At 43.5% G+C, this 14,953-nt stretch overlaps 1 protein-coding gene across 1 annotated transcript in view; it reads right to left on the bottom strand.

The window, feature by feature from the left end:
• Positions 1 to 14,953, bottom strand: part of adam19a (ADAM metallopeptidase domain 19a) — a 149,450-nt gene that overhangs the window by 86,944 nt on the left and 47,553 nt on the right. Inside the window, exon 3 of the mRNA XM_068713695.1 lies at positions 561 to 637. Within this exon, the coding sequence (XP_068569796.1) occupies positions 561 to 637 (77 nt within the window). The remainder of the gene's footprint in view (positions 1 to 560; positions 638 to 14,953) is intronic.

Here is a 14,953-nt window from a genome sequence, read left to right as displayed (position 1 = left end):
TCTGGGCACGTCTCCGGCTCGATGTTATCACAGGAACATCGTAACCTCTGCTGGCCTTGAACCCTGTTCCCCCGCTCCCTCCGCGGAACTCACCGCTTGTTCTGATTAGCTCCTCTCTGCGCGTCACTCACACATCCCCTGCTCCCGTTACAAAGAAGTCAAGCGCCGCGTCCTATTTATCTCTCTGGAGGCAAACATGAAAAGCCTCCAATCCCGTCGGTGGAGAACTAAACTTTAACGGTCAGGGACGAGCATGACCGTCAAATAATGGGTTGAACGGAACATTAGCTTTCTATTTCAGCGTCAGCGCTCCCTACAGCCGCCTGCTGACTCTTTCCAATAGGAGCTCAACCCTTGTTGCTTCATGCTGTTATCACTGCTGCAGTCGTCCATTCAATCCTCAACGCGCTTTCAAGAGCGCGGAAACATTTCGTCAGAGCTGAGAGAGAAGAGGCAGAGCTTCTTGATGTCGCCCTCACTCTGCATTCTCTGTCTCCCAATGACTTCTTCTCCTCGGGTGGAAGACAGGTTGTTATGGGTACGAGAGAAGGAGTACTCACTGATTACGTTCCACTTGTAACACCAGCTGGAGGTCATCGGACGAGAGCGCTATTTCCCCTCTGACTGGGTGCTCCTCCTACGGGTTGAGAAGAGAGATGGGATCAGATCACAGCAGCAGATGAGCTCACAGGAACGCTTTGCTTAAAGTGCATTTAAAAGAATCACAGCGCAGAGTGTTCAGCCAGCAGGTAACACGGGCTGCAAGTCGCCCACAGGCAGAAAATAAATGCATTTGACGTATCTATTCCCCGAAATGTGTTCCAGAGGAAATGCTCCTCTGGTATTCAGAGACATGGGAATACATGTTCACCACGTTCTGATTAGGACTGCAGCTACATACTTTTGTCACATATTGACTAATCTGCAGATGGCTTCCTCGGTTATTTGATTTACGTTTGGCAAAATATCAAAAGATGTGAAACAATAGCCGTCACAACATGTCAGAGCCCGAGTCGATGTCAGTAGCAGGTTGTCCTCGTAAAAGTCCCAAAGTGATAGAATTTGATCAACGGGAAAAGCAGCAAATATCACAAATTTTGAATCTGGAAAAAATATGAAATATATGAATCAAACTATATATCAAAATAGTAACAAATTCATTTTCTAAGGCACATGACGGACAAAACATATGTTCTTAACGGCACATATAGAAAACAAGTGAAACAGTGAGAAACAGGACGATGAATGGTGAGGAACAAAACAAATGTACGCAGCATTACTGAGTCCCTTTAGTGGCTGTGGTGTTCATACGCCAAATTCTGAAGGTTTCACTATTCGGACCCTGTGAGTTCACATTTGCAGCTGAAATGAGCCTCAAACCACAAGTTCTTCCCTCTCTGGGTGAAGACCTCAACCTGCTTGTCTCAGGATGAACTGTGACCAAAATATGTATCAAGTGAGAAATTCTACAGTGGAAAAATAGAGCATCAGAGCGCTCTTTACTGGGCCACCAATTCACTTCTGAATAGCGAATATGAGATGTCTGTACTGAGGCTCCTTGTTAAGTATATGCTAAATAATATAATAACAGGTGAGATATTAGTAGAGCCTCTGGGGACAATGGTGGAAAATAACTGCGGGGGCCAGATGTGTAAATGATGTGTACAGCTGCTCGTCACACATAAAGTGGTATTGATGGAGGAACAGTGAGCACCTCTGGCAGACTTCAGACCAGCGTACAGGCGGTTTGAGCTGAGACAGCTGTGGGTGATGGTGATGGTGATGATGATGATGATGAGAAGGAGGAGGAGGAGGAGATTGAAGGAGTTGAGAGACAGGAAACATTTTTTTTTGATTGTGTTATTTTTGCAGGCTGAAAATGAGTCATTGATCATCCTTCTGACGTTTAATTATAATGATGATTGAGAATCGACGGCAGCGATGATGACGCTAAACGGCCACAGCTGTGCATGAAGACAGATCCTCTGGCACCGTGGAGAGCTTTGCCGATGCGATGCGAGTTTATATACATGTCGATATAGAAACGGATGTTTGAGGGCGTTTCTACATCCATTTATAACGACCTGTGGGAGTGATGAGATCACAATGATTGAGATTCATAAAACAGACCCAGATCACATGCTGCTTTATGAATCTGACAAAAAAATAATGTGTCTGCATGAATCCATGCGTCTGGCCCCAGGACTTGAAGGTTCCAATCTGTGAGATGCTGTCAGTAAACTAAAGCAGGAGCAGGTTTGTTTTCACTTGAGATGGGAGTCAGTGACAGAAGACAAACCTCTACTAATGTGAGGGTGACACTGTCCGACGGGCCAATAGGAGGACATGTTATCCAAATATGGTGATGCCAGAGAAAAGGTCAGAGGGCATCCTCTAGGAAGCATACACACCCAGAGCTCTCAGGACATCTGTGGATCAAATAACTGGAAATAGACATGTCTTCTTCTCTGTTCTGGGTCTAGAATTAATAACTGTCATATGAACAACATGGAGATATATTTCACTACAACCTGTCCATGCGGTTTAGATTACGAGAAACACGAGCTCTATTATAAGGCTTCGTAAAACACCCTTAATTAACTCAAAGACAAGCAGTGATGAATGCGGGACATCATATGTCATATAAGACACGCCGAATCATCTTACCAAAAACAAAATGAAATTCACCAAGCAGTGAGGCGGCGAGGTACAGCTGGTTGTGTACTGTTAGCGGTTAGCCAAACACACCGGCAAGAACAACAGTAAATCTCTGGGCGCAGTGTAGCGGTTGCACTCAGCTGTGCCATCACTGGCGCTAGCGATAGCACTAGCATTGGACCTGTTTTACATTGTTTTCCACAACCAGGGTGCTGCAGCACCACAGCTGACAAGAGCCTGAAACACCATAAACTCTTTACAAGCACCATGAAATGATCACACTTGTGTCCACTGAGACAGAAGAAGAGGCAGAGTGGGCCTGTGTGTCAGTCAGCGTGATGTGAAGTGACACTGCATGCCAGCTGTTCCTATGACACTATCAAAGACACAGACAGTGTTGTAGCGTGCTAGGAGCTCGGCGGGGGGGGGGGGGGGGGGGGGGGGTTTGATTCCACTACGAGCGCGTGAACCGTCCGGTGCACACACCGTGTGTTCTGTCAGTGCCCAGCAGCCGCCGTCTTGTCCCATTTGAATCCTGTAGACGAGCGTAATCGCAGGTAAACCGATTCCCAAATTGGAGATGTTTAACCTCCAATGAGCTGCTGCTGTCAATCGTGTCTGTGAAACGGAAAGATTGACACCTACGGCACCCGAAGACATGTGAACCCTTCACCCGGTGTTACCGCAGCACTAGCTACACATCGGGTGATGCAGCAGCGTCTGTGCTCTGAAGTTTATGTTCGTCAACAAGGAAATCATTCCTCTTAAACTGAAATATTATCCTTTTACATCGGCATTGACTCCTGTTTTTATCTTGTTTTTCAAGCACTGCATCACTGAGCACCTGAAGTCACCATTCTATCATCTATGAATGAGAGTGAAGAGGTTCTGAACCTCATCTAGCAGAGTGTCAACCTCACTAACTGCACCTTAAAGCCTGACCTTGAATTCTTGAAAAGGAGAATTGATGAACAGATTCTTCTTGATGAATTGAAGTAAATGAGGTCCGGGGTTAAAGTTACATTTTATTCACAGTATTTTTGATTTGGATACAGTGTTGATAAACCTCGACTCCATTTGGTTCAATTCGTCAGGGGCCTACTTTCTCCGTTCCCCGTGGAGGCATAGTTCCCTTCTGGTGTCCAAGGTAACGCGGTGAGTGACAAAAGCTGCGGTATTCTTTTAACTCTAGTCTAACATTACTGCTATCGTACTTGTTAAACCCAGATATTGTACAAAGCCATAGCAGTGACATTAAAATAGAGATATCTAGGGCAGAATCGCTTTTGTTTGGCCAAAAGGTTGCTCAGGCAGAGACTGATGTAGATCAATCCCTGATCAGTGTGCGCTGCTGTGCACATGCACCGTTAACACAAACTGTCTCGTTCATATCAGGAGCTCCTACACACCGATTTAGAACTTCCTCTTCACACAAGTTTCAGGGTTGTGAAAGGAAATAGGAGTTCCAATGACTAAATGTCAAAACTAAATGTAGTGTACAATATAACCCTCAAGTGGGATTAAGTGAGAGAACACAGGTCTTATCTGTATTCACTCTCCTATCTCCCTCCCATCTATGAGCAAGGCTCCAAACAAAACACCCCATTGTGAATTCAAGACCATTCTTTCCCACATCATTAAAAGTGTCATTCCAACATAACACATGCTCAGCAGATGCACCCCCCACTTCTCTCGCTTCGTTTTCAGCTGCTTCCGTTGAGAAACTTCCCCGGCTCCAGCTGAAGGAGTTCGATAGGTCACGGCGGAGTCACAGCGGGTGGGGAGAGGGAAGTGAGAAAAAAAAAAAGGGAGACAAAGTGAAGAGGGAGAGCACTGGTGACAGCTAGCAGTAAGAATATGAGGGTTTACATAGAGGAAGGAGCAAGGTAGGGAAGTGTGAACTGTCAAGGAGGCAGTAAATTGGACAAGGAGAGGTCTTAAAGGCCTCGGTATGCTTCAAACAAAGTGCTCACTGGATCATCTTACAGCATCGCAGATTCCTTTCCAATGAGGGCGTGCTGAGCTGCGATAGTACCCGGGGTCTGAACTTCTCTCTCAAGCTCTCTTCTTGCATTCTTTACATAACTGCCTCAATCACTTAGTGCATGGACAAGCATGTCTGAAAGTGCGTGCCGTTATCCTCATATCTACAGGATCCGATCGTCTTGCCCCATTTTCCACCCCGTGTTTGATGGTGGTAGGAATACTTTGGCCTTGAGGTGTCATACAAAGCAGAGAGGTTCTAAGGGCCTCAGTATCTAACTATAAAGTAAGGTACTCCGTCCAAAAGAGACACGTTCAACATTAAGAAACTAAGCAGCGGCACTCAGGGCAAGCGACACTCCCGGGGGGGGTCAAGCAATCGGCCCACTCCGAGCAGCCAACTGCACTGCATTCGATCTTCAAACGAAGCGTCGTCTAACAGCCTGCAGTGACGGCCTCCTGGCTACACCCCAATGGCTGTCAAAGTCCATGTCCCCAGACGTCTATTTGGACCCCACTTTCAAGGTTGGCCGTTAGAAATCGGTTTCAACACTTTTCTTTCAGCTGTGGTCTGACAACTGTCACACGACCTAGTTGGTTTGAAGCACGCCGAGGCCTTCAGGCGGAGGTTCCCGCTATGAAGCCTCAACCTGGAGGGAACAGAAGAGGCTAAGAAATAGAACTCTTCATCAGATTTCCTGCAGGATTTTTGAGCTCAGAATATGTTTCTTTTGACTTGTGGAAAAGCATCTCCATTTCCTTTTCCACTTCACTGCCTTTCTTCATATCTCCGGCCTACCATCTCAGAGTCCATTCGTCAAAATGATTGGTTTAGAAGCTCTGCTTACCGAGTTTGTTGTGGGGGTATCAACACATTTACTGATCAAACGGCTTCCAGAGCCTCACATTCCCTCAGCCACATTTGTCGATCTTTCACAGCAGCCACTGGTGTTTGTGCTCTGAGTGATTTGGGCTGCTACTGCCGATTCCTCGAGGTTACAGTTCAGACAGCTTTAATCTTCATCCTGCACCCCCACTGGCTTAAAGAGCAAACGAACGAACGACGTAAAGCTGCATCAAGCGCACGCAAATTTAAACCGTGTGTAGTGACATGTTTGATCATGTTTCACTGTCAGTCAATTTGGATTAAGTTAGCATACCACATCCTAGAGGATAAGGTGGAAGATGAAAAATGGGCTGGGGTGAAGAAGGCGGGTGGAGAGTTGGAGCAGTCACCGGATAAGAAGCTAGAAAAAGTCCCGTTCAAGTGGCTCACTTGATGAAAAGAGACAGTTGGAGAGACACTCGCAGATGGCGAAAGAGAAACGGAAGGGGAGACGGGAAAAGACAAAATCGATAGTGAGAAACAGCCGGAAAAGAAAAAAGAGGGAGCTAAAGAGACAGCGCAAGAAAGGAACAGTGTTGAATTGGGTCGTGCCACTGATGCTTATCGGCTTGGGGCTGTGGATAGACGTGGAAAGGGATGAAGATGGCAGCTTTCCGTGCATCAGATGGAGCTCCGAGCCTGGGCCAGAGGAGGGCTTATTAGATGGATCAAAGCGTCTCTAATCTACATGCTAAGAATATGAGGAGACGGTCCTCCCTCTCCTCCTGAGAGGCAGCGATTATCGTCCAGGGTGATGAACCGCAAACATACAAAGAGGTGATGATGTATGCGCTCTTCAGATCTTTGATGTGACTGTGGTTGCCACAGTGATAATAACTATACTCTATTACAGCTCATCTCAGGCATTACAGGATGCCAGGCAACAGTTGTTTAGTGGTATTTAACGTGTGCCCATTTAATGACACAAGAACACACATGAAGCTGCTATATTGTGCTGTTATAAGCTACAGCAAAGCCACCCTAGGGAGAAATACAGTTTGGTTAACTGAAGCTACGAAGAAAACGCCGTCTCTGTGTGAGCACTGACAACGCCCGGCCCTTCATTCACACAGGCACAACACAAAGGTGAAAGGTCAAGTGTGTGGCGGTGGCTGCCTGATGAACGCATCAATAGAACAAGAAGGGCTGGTCAAAGAGGCTTTAATTAGAGGAGAAAATCAATGATACTATAAAGAATGTGCCTTTCCTTTTATGGCCTAAAATGTAGTTTCAGTAGTTTCATTACACAAAGACACAAAAGTAATCTAACTACTGAATCCCACTGTGAACATGAATGTTAAACAACTAGCATGTCACTGCAAAACGTAACTAAACTGCTACTTTAAAAGTAGATTTCCCAACACTGGGAATAAGAGCCGTGATGTACCTTTCGATATGGGCGTCAACACCCAGAAACCTTGAAAAGGATGTTGGTAGATTCTGTTTTTCATTCCTAAAGAAATCCCTCAGAAGCAGACTCCAGACCTCTGAACCCCGTCTGCGTCTGTTCAGCAGTTCAAATAGGTGCGGTGTGCTCGTTAACCACAAGTCAATCACAGCTGTGTAGGTTGAATTAAACATGAGCAGACCATCTTCTGACCTAGCGAGCTAGCCACCTAGCTACAGCCGACAGCTACCACAGCTTCAGTGGTGAGTGAAAATGATGTGGGGGAAGGATGTCACTTGACATTGATTGGTTGGTTGTAACAATACATAAAGTGAAACCTGTTTCAGCCTTTATTGGCAGGAGTACTGAAGGACTGCATGGACTGTCTCAGCAGTTTTCAGTCAACCCAAAACACCCACGTTTGTGTACAAGATAACTTTAACGCGTAGATATTAAACAATGGCTCCCTCTGCCTCCAGAGTGACGAGGGATGTGCTTTTTTTTACTTTTCCTCCTGAGCGGAAACATTACAAACTGAAACGTGTGCGGCACAGGACAGGAGGGCTCCACAGTGGGCGAACACAACTGGTACTTGTTTCTACAGAGCATCAGTGATATTGGAGTAAAATAAAATGTGGTCATACCCATCCAAGCCACTCCTGTTGAACCTACTGCCTCTGGCAATGGATACAGACGTATCAGCTACCTTACCACCAGAGTAGCTTGTTTCCTGAGACTCCAAAATTCATCTTCCAACCACGTATAATTCAGGGTTTTTGTGTGTGTGTGTGTGTGTGTGTGTGTGTGTGTGTGTGTGTGTGTGTGTGTTTCTTATGGAGCAAAACAGGAATACAAACTGCATTTGTTGCGCAACCCTGTTGTACAATGACAATAAATGAACCTAGTTGTAGCTTTTTAACCTGTATTTCACCTACAGTAAAATCTGTTTATTTAAGTTTCATCCTTTTGCAAAGGAGACTCCTCACCACTGACTGCACCTGAAACTTTAACTGAATGTGATTGATTCTAGGATTTTGATCAAATCAACCGAAGCTGAGAAAAGAACCGATCCAGTTGTGACCCTAACAGGTTAGTAGCATTTATGAACAGTAGATGAACAGTAGATGTAACGCAGGTTTTGTCAGTGCCATCATGTCTATTGAGGAAGCTAATTCACTGCTAACACCCGAAAACTGAAAAGTAAATAAAAGAGGAAAAAGGTTCCAGGATGGAGCTTCCCAGTCTCAGTGATGACTGACTGTGAACCATTCACTACTTCCTTCCTTCACGTTTTTTTCTTATCCGAGTGAAACTAGGCCATGAAATTGTTGAAGGAGCTAGTCGTCTCCGGTGCAATTTCTCCCGATCAGTCAGGCAGCGTGGAGAGGGGGCCAGGAAAGGTGCGAGTGGATGGAGCTTTACAGGAGGAGGCAATCACGTCTGAGACCTGAGAGAGCTCGGAGAGCGAGGGCGAAGGAGGGCGGAGGAGGACGGAGGAAGAGGAAGAGGACGGGAGCCGAGGCAGCGGCGGCTGTGGGTCGCTGGGAATGAAGTTGATTTCGGAGAAGAAGAAAGGGCGCCCTGAATAACCTCCTGTGCTCCGTGAATGTGTCGTACGCAACTCGTTAAATGACACGAAGAGCCTCTATAATTAATCTATGTCAAATGCTTGTCAAAGCTGCTAAAATTAAACAAGTCCTGTTCTGAGAGGCAGAGGAGAGGAGTGTGGAGAGGTGGGGGGGGGGTTACATACAGCAAGGTACTTATTACTGTTCCCTTCAATCCCCCACTGAGCCAAAGTGGGGTGTCGACAGTTTCCAATTATCTGTCGTGCTGAAAAAAGCGATGGGAGCATCAAAGTATCGGTACAACAGAGTACCCATCACAACCTTTTTGGTGTCTTTGAATGCTCATGTAATGATAACAGAAGGCAGCCGTTCCTGGGAAGAACTGTGATTAAAAAAAACACGACGGAGAGTCCGTCGTGTTTTTGGAACGCCTCAAATGCTTCTTTGCTTGATGAGGAGTAGCTCTCACAGTAACATATGGATATAGTAATATCTGTATGGATATCTGAGGTCAACCGATACACACTAGAAAATCAATTCAACGTGATCCTGATCCTGCTAAAGATGAATACATTCATATTATTTTACCAATTCATAAATCTAAATACATCGATACATTTTATTTTGACAGACGGTATGTCGTTGTATAATGCAGCACCAGACAACGTGAACAGCTGAACTGTAGGTTGATAAGTGGTCGGGTTGTATAGAAGTCTATGAGAAAATGACCCGACGTCTCACTTGATTTATCAGCTCAGTAACATTGTAAACACGAGTTTATCATAAAATGAGTCTTATTATGATTTTGGTTATCGTAATGTGTTTTCTTTTAAAGGCTGCATTACAGTAAAGTGATGGAATGTTCTGAATTACTGTTCTTGTTTATTATTATTTGCTTTTACCCACTTAGTGAAGATAAATTATCAAAAATGTCATTGTGTTAATATTTTATGAAAGCACTAATGGTCAACCCTACATTATTATGGCAATATCGATGTCAAGGTATTTGCTCCAATAATATTGTGAATTTTGAATTCCTCCATATTTCCCAGCCCAAACTGATTGTATTTTAAGTGTATTTACTGAGATCTCATTTTATTTATGAACAAACATCAAATCCCTTTTAATCTGAGCTAAAGTGAATCACATCTAACGGGCTTTGAACCGAGCTGTGTGTTGTTCAAAATAAACCTGTGCCATACACACCCCTACTATCTAACCAGTCTGACCTATCCACCCTCTAGCGCTCTTCTTTATAATGCTATATATACAACCGTGTACCACCATTGATTTGCCAGTGATACAGTGTTTAAAAATGCCTCCCTTTGTTCCTTCAGACTAAAGGAAAAGTTGAACTTGAAGTGAGCTAAAACAACGGAACGTCAGATGTGATTCAGCAGCTGAGGCTGCTCTGATTCCAGCTTGTGAGCTTGTTGATGTTTGTCAGAATCTGCTGGCTCTGAAGCCACCTCACGCTGTGACAGACATGGTATCCAGGCTAATCACATGCATCACAGCACCCAGATCCAGTCTATCAAGTCACATTCAACATTTTCCCATGCAACAAACAACAACAACAACAAAAAAAACTAATGGCCTGCTTAATTGCTACCAAATCCATCTGAGAAGGAGTTCAGAAATGTGTGTTATTGTGATGGCACAGCTGGATATTTGTGTGGAACAAAAAGGACCGCACAGCACGGCTTTCTTACTAAAGCATGGGCGAGGTTGTATTTCTGGAAGGCTTTTTCTTTGATTCCGATGCCAACGAGCGCCATGCTTTTCGTTTCCGTATGCAAATTCGTCACTCACATTTATAATGAACATTAATTTGGCCTCAGCTGTAAAAACAAGTGGCAGCACAGGCATTCCCAGTCTGAGCAACTTTCTGTCTCGTAGATGACATCGATGCCGAGGACGGAAGAGAAGAGAAGCCACAATCAGTGATGGAGGAAAGGAGAGTTCAGGGACATGTCTCTGAAAGAGAATGTATCACTGATTAAATCCTCACAAAGCTGCGATGGAATAAAGATTAGAGTACATTGCTAGAAGAGTTAATTCGCACAAAAGTTTGTCTTCTTGTGATGAGTCCTTTCTGTCTCTCTGCTCTGACCGCACATAACTGCAGTCCAGTCCACAGCTGGGGAGACGGACTCCTCCATATATGGACATGACCTCGATCATTTTTACGTTATTGACTTATCGTACGATAAATGGACATGACCTCGATCATTTTTACGTTATTGACTTATCGTACGATAAATGGACATGACCTCGATCATTTTTACGTTATTGACTTATCGTACGATAAATGGACATGACCTCGATCATTTTTACGTTATTGACTTATCGTACGATATATGGACATGACCTCGATCATTTTTACGTTATTGACTTATCGTACGATATATGGACATGACCTCGACCATTTTTACGTTATTGACTTATCGTACGATATATGGACATGACCTCGATCATTTTTACGTTATTGACTTATCGTACGATATGTGGACATGACCTCGATCATTTTTACGTTATTGACTTATTGTACGATATATGGACATGACCTCGATAATTTTTCCGTTAATGACTTATCGTATGATATATGGACATGACCTCGATCATTTTTACGTTATTGACTTATCGTACGATAAATGGACATGACCTCGATCATTTTTACGTTATTGACTTATCGTACGATATATGGACATGACCTCAATAATTTTTACGTTATTGACTTATCGTACGATAAATGGACATGACCTCGATCATTTTTACGTTATTGAGTTATCGTACGATATATGGACATGACCTCGATCATTTTTATGTTATTGACTTATCGTACAATATATGGACATGACCTCGATAATTTTTACGTTATTGACTTATCGTACGATAAATGGACATGACCTCGATCATTTTTACGTTATTGACTTATCGTACGATAAATGGACATGACCTCGATCATTTTTACGTTATTGATCGTACGATATATCTTAATCTGTCTCTCTCTTCCCTGATTAGTTTAGAGAACTAACATGCCATCTCATTTCTTTGTGGTTGTAGAAACAGTTTCTCATTTACCTTGTAAATTACTATTTTTTTATGATGTAACAGCTCACTGGGACATTGTTTCCTTCACTGTAACTCCACCTTTCTACTGTGGACAGACCGACCTCTGGTACAGTGACTATGGCATTAAACCTTTCTCAACCTTTGAGAATACACCAAAGTTGAATATGAAATCAGTGTACCAAAGGCTTTACACTCCCAACTAATGTGCCACCAGACACAACCCACCACCACTGCCGTGACATTTAAACGACATCAAACACAGCTGGCGGCTAAGTGGGGATTCCATCAAATAAAGAGCGGCTCCATTGCTCATCACAACTGGGTTGGGATATCTCAGGCTTTAGAAGTCCTCAGCAACAAAGATTAAAAGGAAAAGCGGGAGAGTGTCCCTGAGTCCTACGAAGGACAAAGTCTGATCTATGTTCATCATTAGCATATTATCTAACATTATTTACAAGAAACGGGGACATTTTACTGATGTTGTGTGACCACATATTGATTTGCAGCTCCATTGTAAAGTCAGTTTATCATGCCAGCGTTGTACTCGAGTTCAAACCTCAATCATCACAACAACTTTACCTCAAAACACGGGAGTCCAAAGTATAATTTCATTCAAAATAATTTCCATATAAATCAAATCCATTGGAGCCAAAGAGGGATACTTTTTCTTGCCTCCTCTCTTGGATATTCCACTCTGTCCGTGGCTCAGCGCGGCATATTTCACTGGGCCGCTTCACAGCCAGATGCCTCCTTTAAGGGAAATGGAAATTCCTTATTATACCATTATACTAATGGTTCTGAGAAAACAATCTCAGAATTGAGAAGAAGCTACAAATATACCCAACTAGAGACGACGAGCTAAGGACAAAATAACTAATGCAACTTATTGTCTAAACCAGAGTCACATTGTACTTTGGGTGACTTCCAGGTGACAGAAGTGAATGGGATGAGTACTGTACAAAAATCAAATTGAATGTATAATACAAAAAATAAACATAAAATTATAAAAATTGGCCTCCACTCCAAGGTGCTTTCCGTTTGTGCACTCAGCTACCTGAGCACCATGAAAGAAGAAGTTACGATGCACGCTTAATTAAAGGGTAATTTATCAGCTAAGAAGTGAGTCGCTCCCCACTCACAGCGCTTGCCGTCTTGCATCATTTTTCCGCAGCATGAAATGTTTTTGGAAATGGACGTGGGTGCGCTGGATGAATGCTGATATGAGTAATGGAGGGCTCTTGTTTGCAACTTTTATTTTTCATCTCGGCTGAAAAGCTCCAGAGTTTACCTATTTAATATTCACCTGGAGCCGGGCGCCGTGAACGCCGCTCCTCCAAAGCCATTTAGAAATAAAGAGCCTGTTAGAGGAACTAAGTGTGAGAAATTGACAGAACCTTCTGCATTCAGGCTAATATGAAAATATCTGCGCTGTCCTTTGGCCTGTTTGCTTTATCCTAACACACTACATTTGCCTTGAACATATTTACTGAACAATAACGTGTGCCGCTCACAGAGAGCTGCATGACTCGCTGCTACCAAACCCTCAGAGATAAACACATTTTCCATTCAGCAGTGATGGTAGGTGAGCGGGCAGCAAGCTCGGCTGACAGCACTTTGCTTGGAAGGCTGATGCTGGACCAGCTTTGGTTTTAACCCTTTGAATCCTCATTTCCGTTATTTACTTTGTCAGGACGCAAGTAGCTGAGGTGTTTCACTTTCCCAAAATGGAGAAATGAAGATAAATGATTGTATTTTTATTATTATTTGCTTTGATAAAAAATGTTGAGGGGGCATGAGTAGTTTTAATGATGTATTATAAGCTGTTTATAGTGTTAGGAAGTTAAACCACTCATAATTCATCTCAAATATCTATTTTATGTTGCTGTGAAAACATCTCCAACGAGTAACTGTATTTATTCACGTTTCTTGCCAAAGACTAGATTTTATGAGATTCTATTCAAACACATCATGATAAAATTGTAATTTACCGTTGAGCCAATACCCATTCATACTATTCGGAGCTTGAATGCACCATAATGCCACTGAATGGAACCTCCGTAATATTATTTAGCTAAGCAGCACAGCGCTGCCAACCAGCTGCTAACAACTGGCAAGAGGAACGCTACGCTAACATGAAATAACGATGCTGATTCCAACGGATTTGTTGTTCACATTGTAGCATTTTCAGGTTTTGGCGATGCCATATATAGTCATTTTTAGGACCGCCCAACTTTCAGGAAGGTGGACTTAAAAATGCTGACAACTAAAGTACGAGTGGTACTCTACATTGACTTTGAGTCTTCTGAGTAGAAATATTTCAAATTGACTGTATTGTATAACAAACACAGATATCTGTTAATGATTGGATAGACGAGAGTGTCAGTGTTAAAAAAGGTTTCATGAGTTTTATCACTCCAAATGTTTTTCTTTTTCTTAGAAATTGGAAGATTGTTGAAAGAATTTTTGTTTTGGTTGAAAGGGCCATAAAGCAAACACAGATTAATATTGGGATTATTTTAAATATCTAGAACAACCTGGTGAACATACCTAAATGTTCACTCCCCTATCGGCTCTGGTTTTGGTCTCCACCAAGAACGATATCTGTCTCTGTAGCTGCTAAACGCTCCACTCTGTTCACCAGCTGCTCTCTGACTGTCTGCTGTCTGCTGCTGAGCAGGTAGTGAACGGTGGATTTGTTTACTGTGAAACAGCGTCCTGCTGCTGCTGGAAACCAGGTTGATGAAAGCAGTGAAGCACTTTGGCGCTACACGGATTGGCACACACATCTCAGACCCATGGCAATAGAAAGGGACACTTTCCTGACCCGATTAGACTTGATATCATTTGGACCCGACGAAGAGAGGACCTCTAGTGTGTTCCTCCACTTTCCCCATTACGCTCAGTAATGTGATTCCATGTCACATTTAAAACTCAAACAGTCTGCTGTAGCAAAAGGTACTCATAAGGGGCAGAAGAAAAACAACTCAATCATTGTGCTACAATGTCTTCCTCCTAAAGGGCAACATACAGTGTTCTTGACATCTACACCGGGCCTCATATCTGACAATGTATCCGTGGGTTATAATACAGATGCGACCTGCAGGATGTGGACAATAGCTTTAAAGCTCCTTCCCTTCTGGGTCAACGAGTTTCCATATGAGACTTTCAAACACTCCACCGGCACTGGAAATGCCAAAAGAAAAGGGCTGAATTAAGAAGAGAACGAGATGAAAGGATACTGTGAGAAAAGTGTATGAGAAACAGCAACAAGGGCGCCGAGACACCGGACGAGAGAAGAGGGGACGGACACCTATCCACTCCATCCACCTGCTGTCCCTCCGGCTCCGGTTCACAGGTGAGTCTTTCCACTTTCATTTCTAAATGAGTCGCCGGAGG

Source organism: Cebidichthys violaceus, unplaced genomic scaffold (assembly GCF_023349555.1).
Source record: "Cebidichthys violaceus isolate CVI_PGR_0920_01 unplaced genomic scaffold, fCebVio1.0.p SCAF_19, whole genome shotgun sequence".
Classification (NCBI taxonomy): Eukaryota; Metazoa; Chordata; class Actinopteri; order Perciformes; family Stichaeidae; genus Cebidichthys; species Cebidichthys violaceus.
The sequence above is the reverse complement of the archived record's forward strand: the minus strand, read 5'-3'. Positions and strand labels throughout refer to the sequence as shown.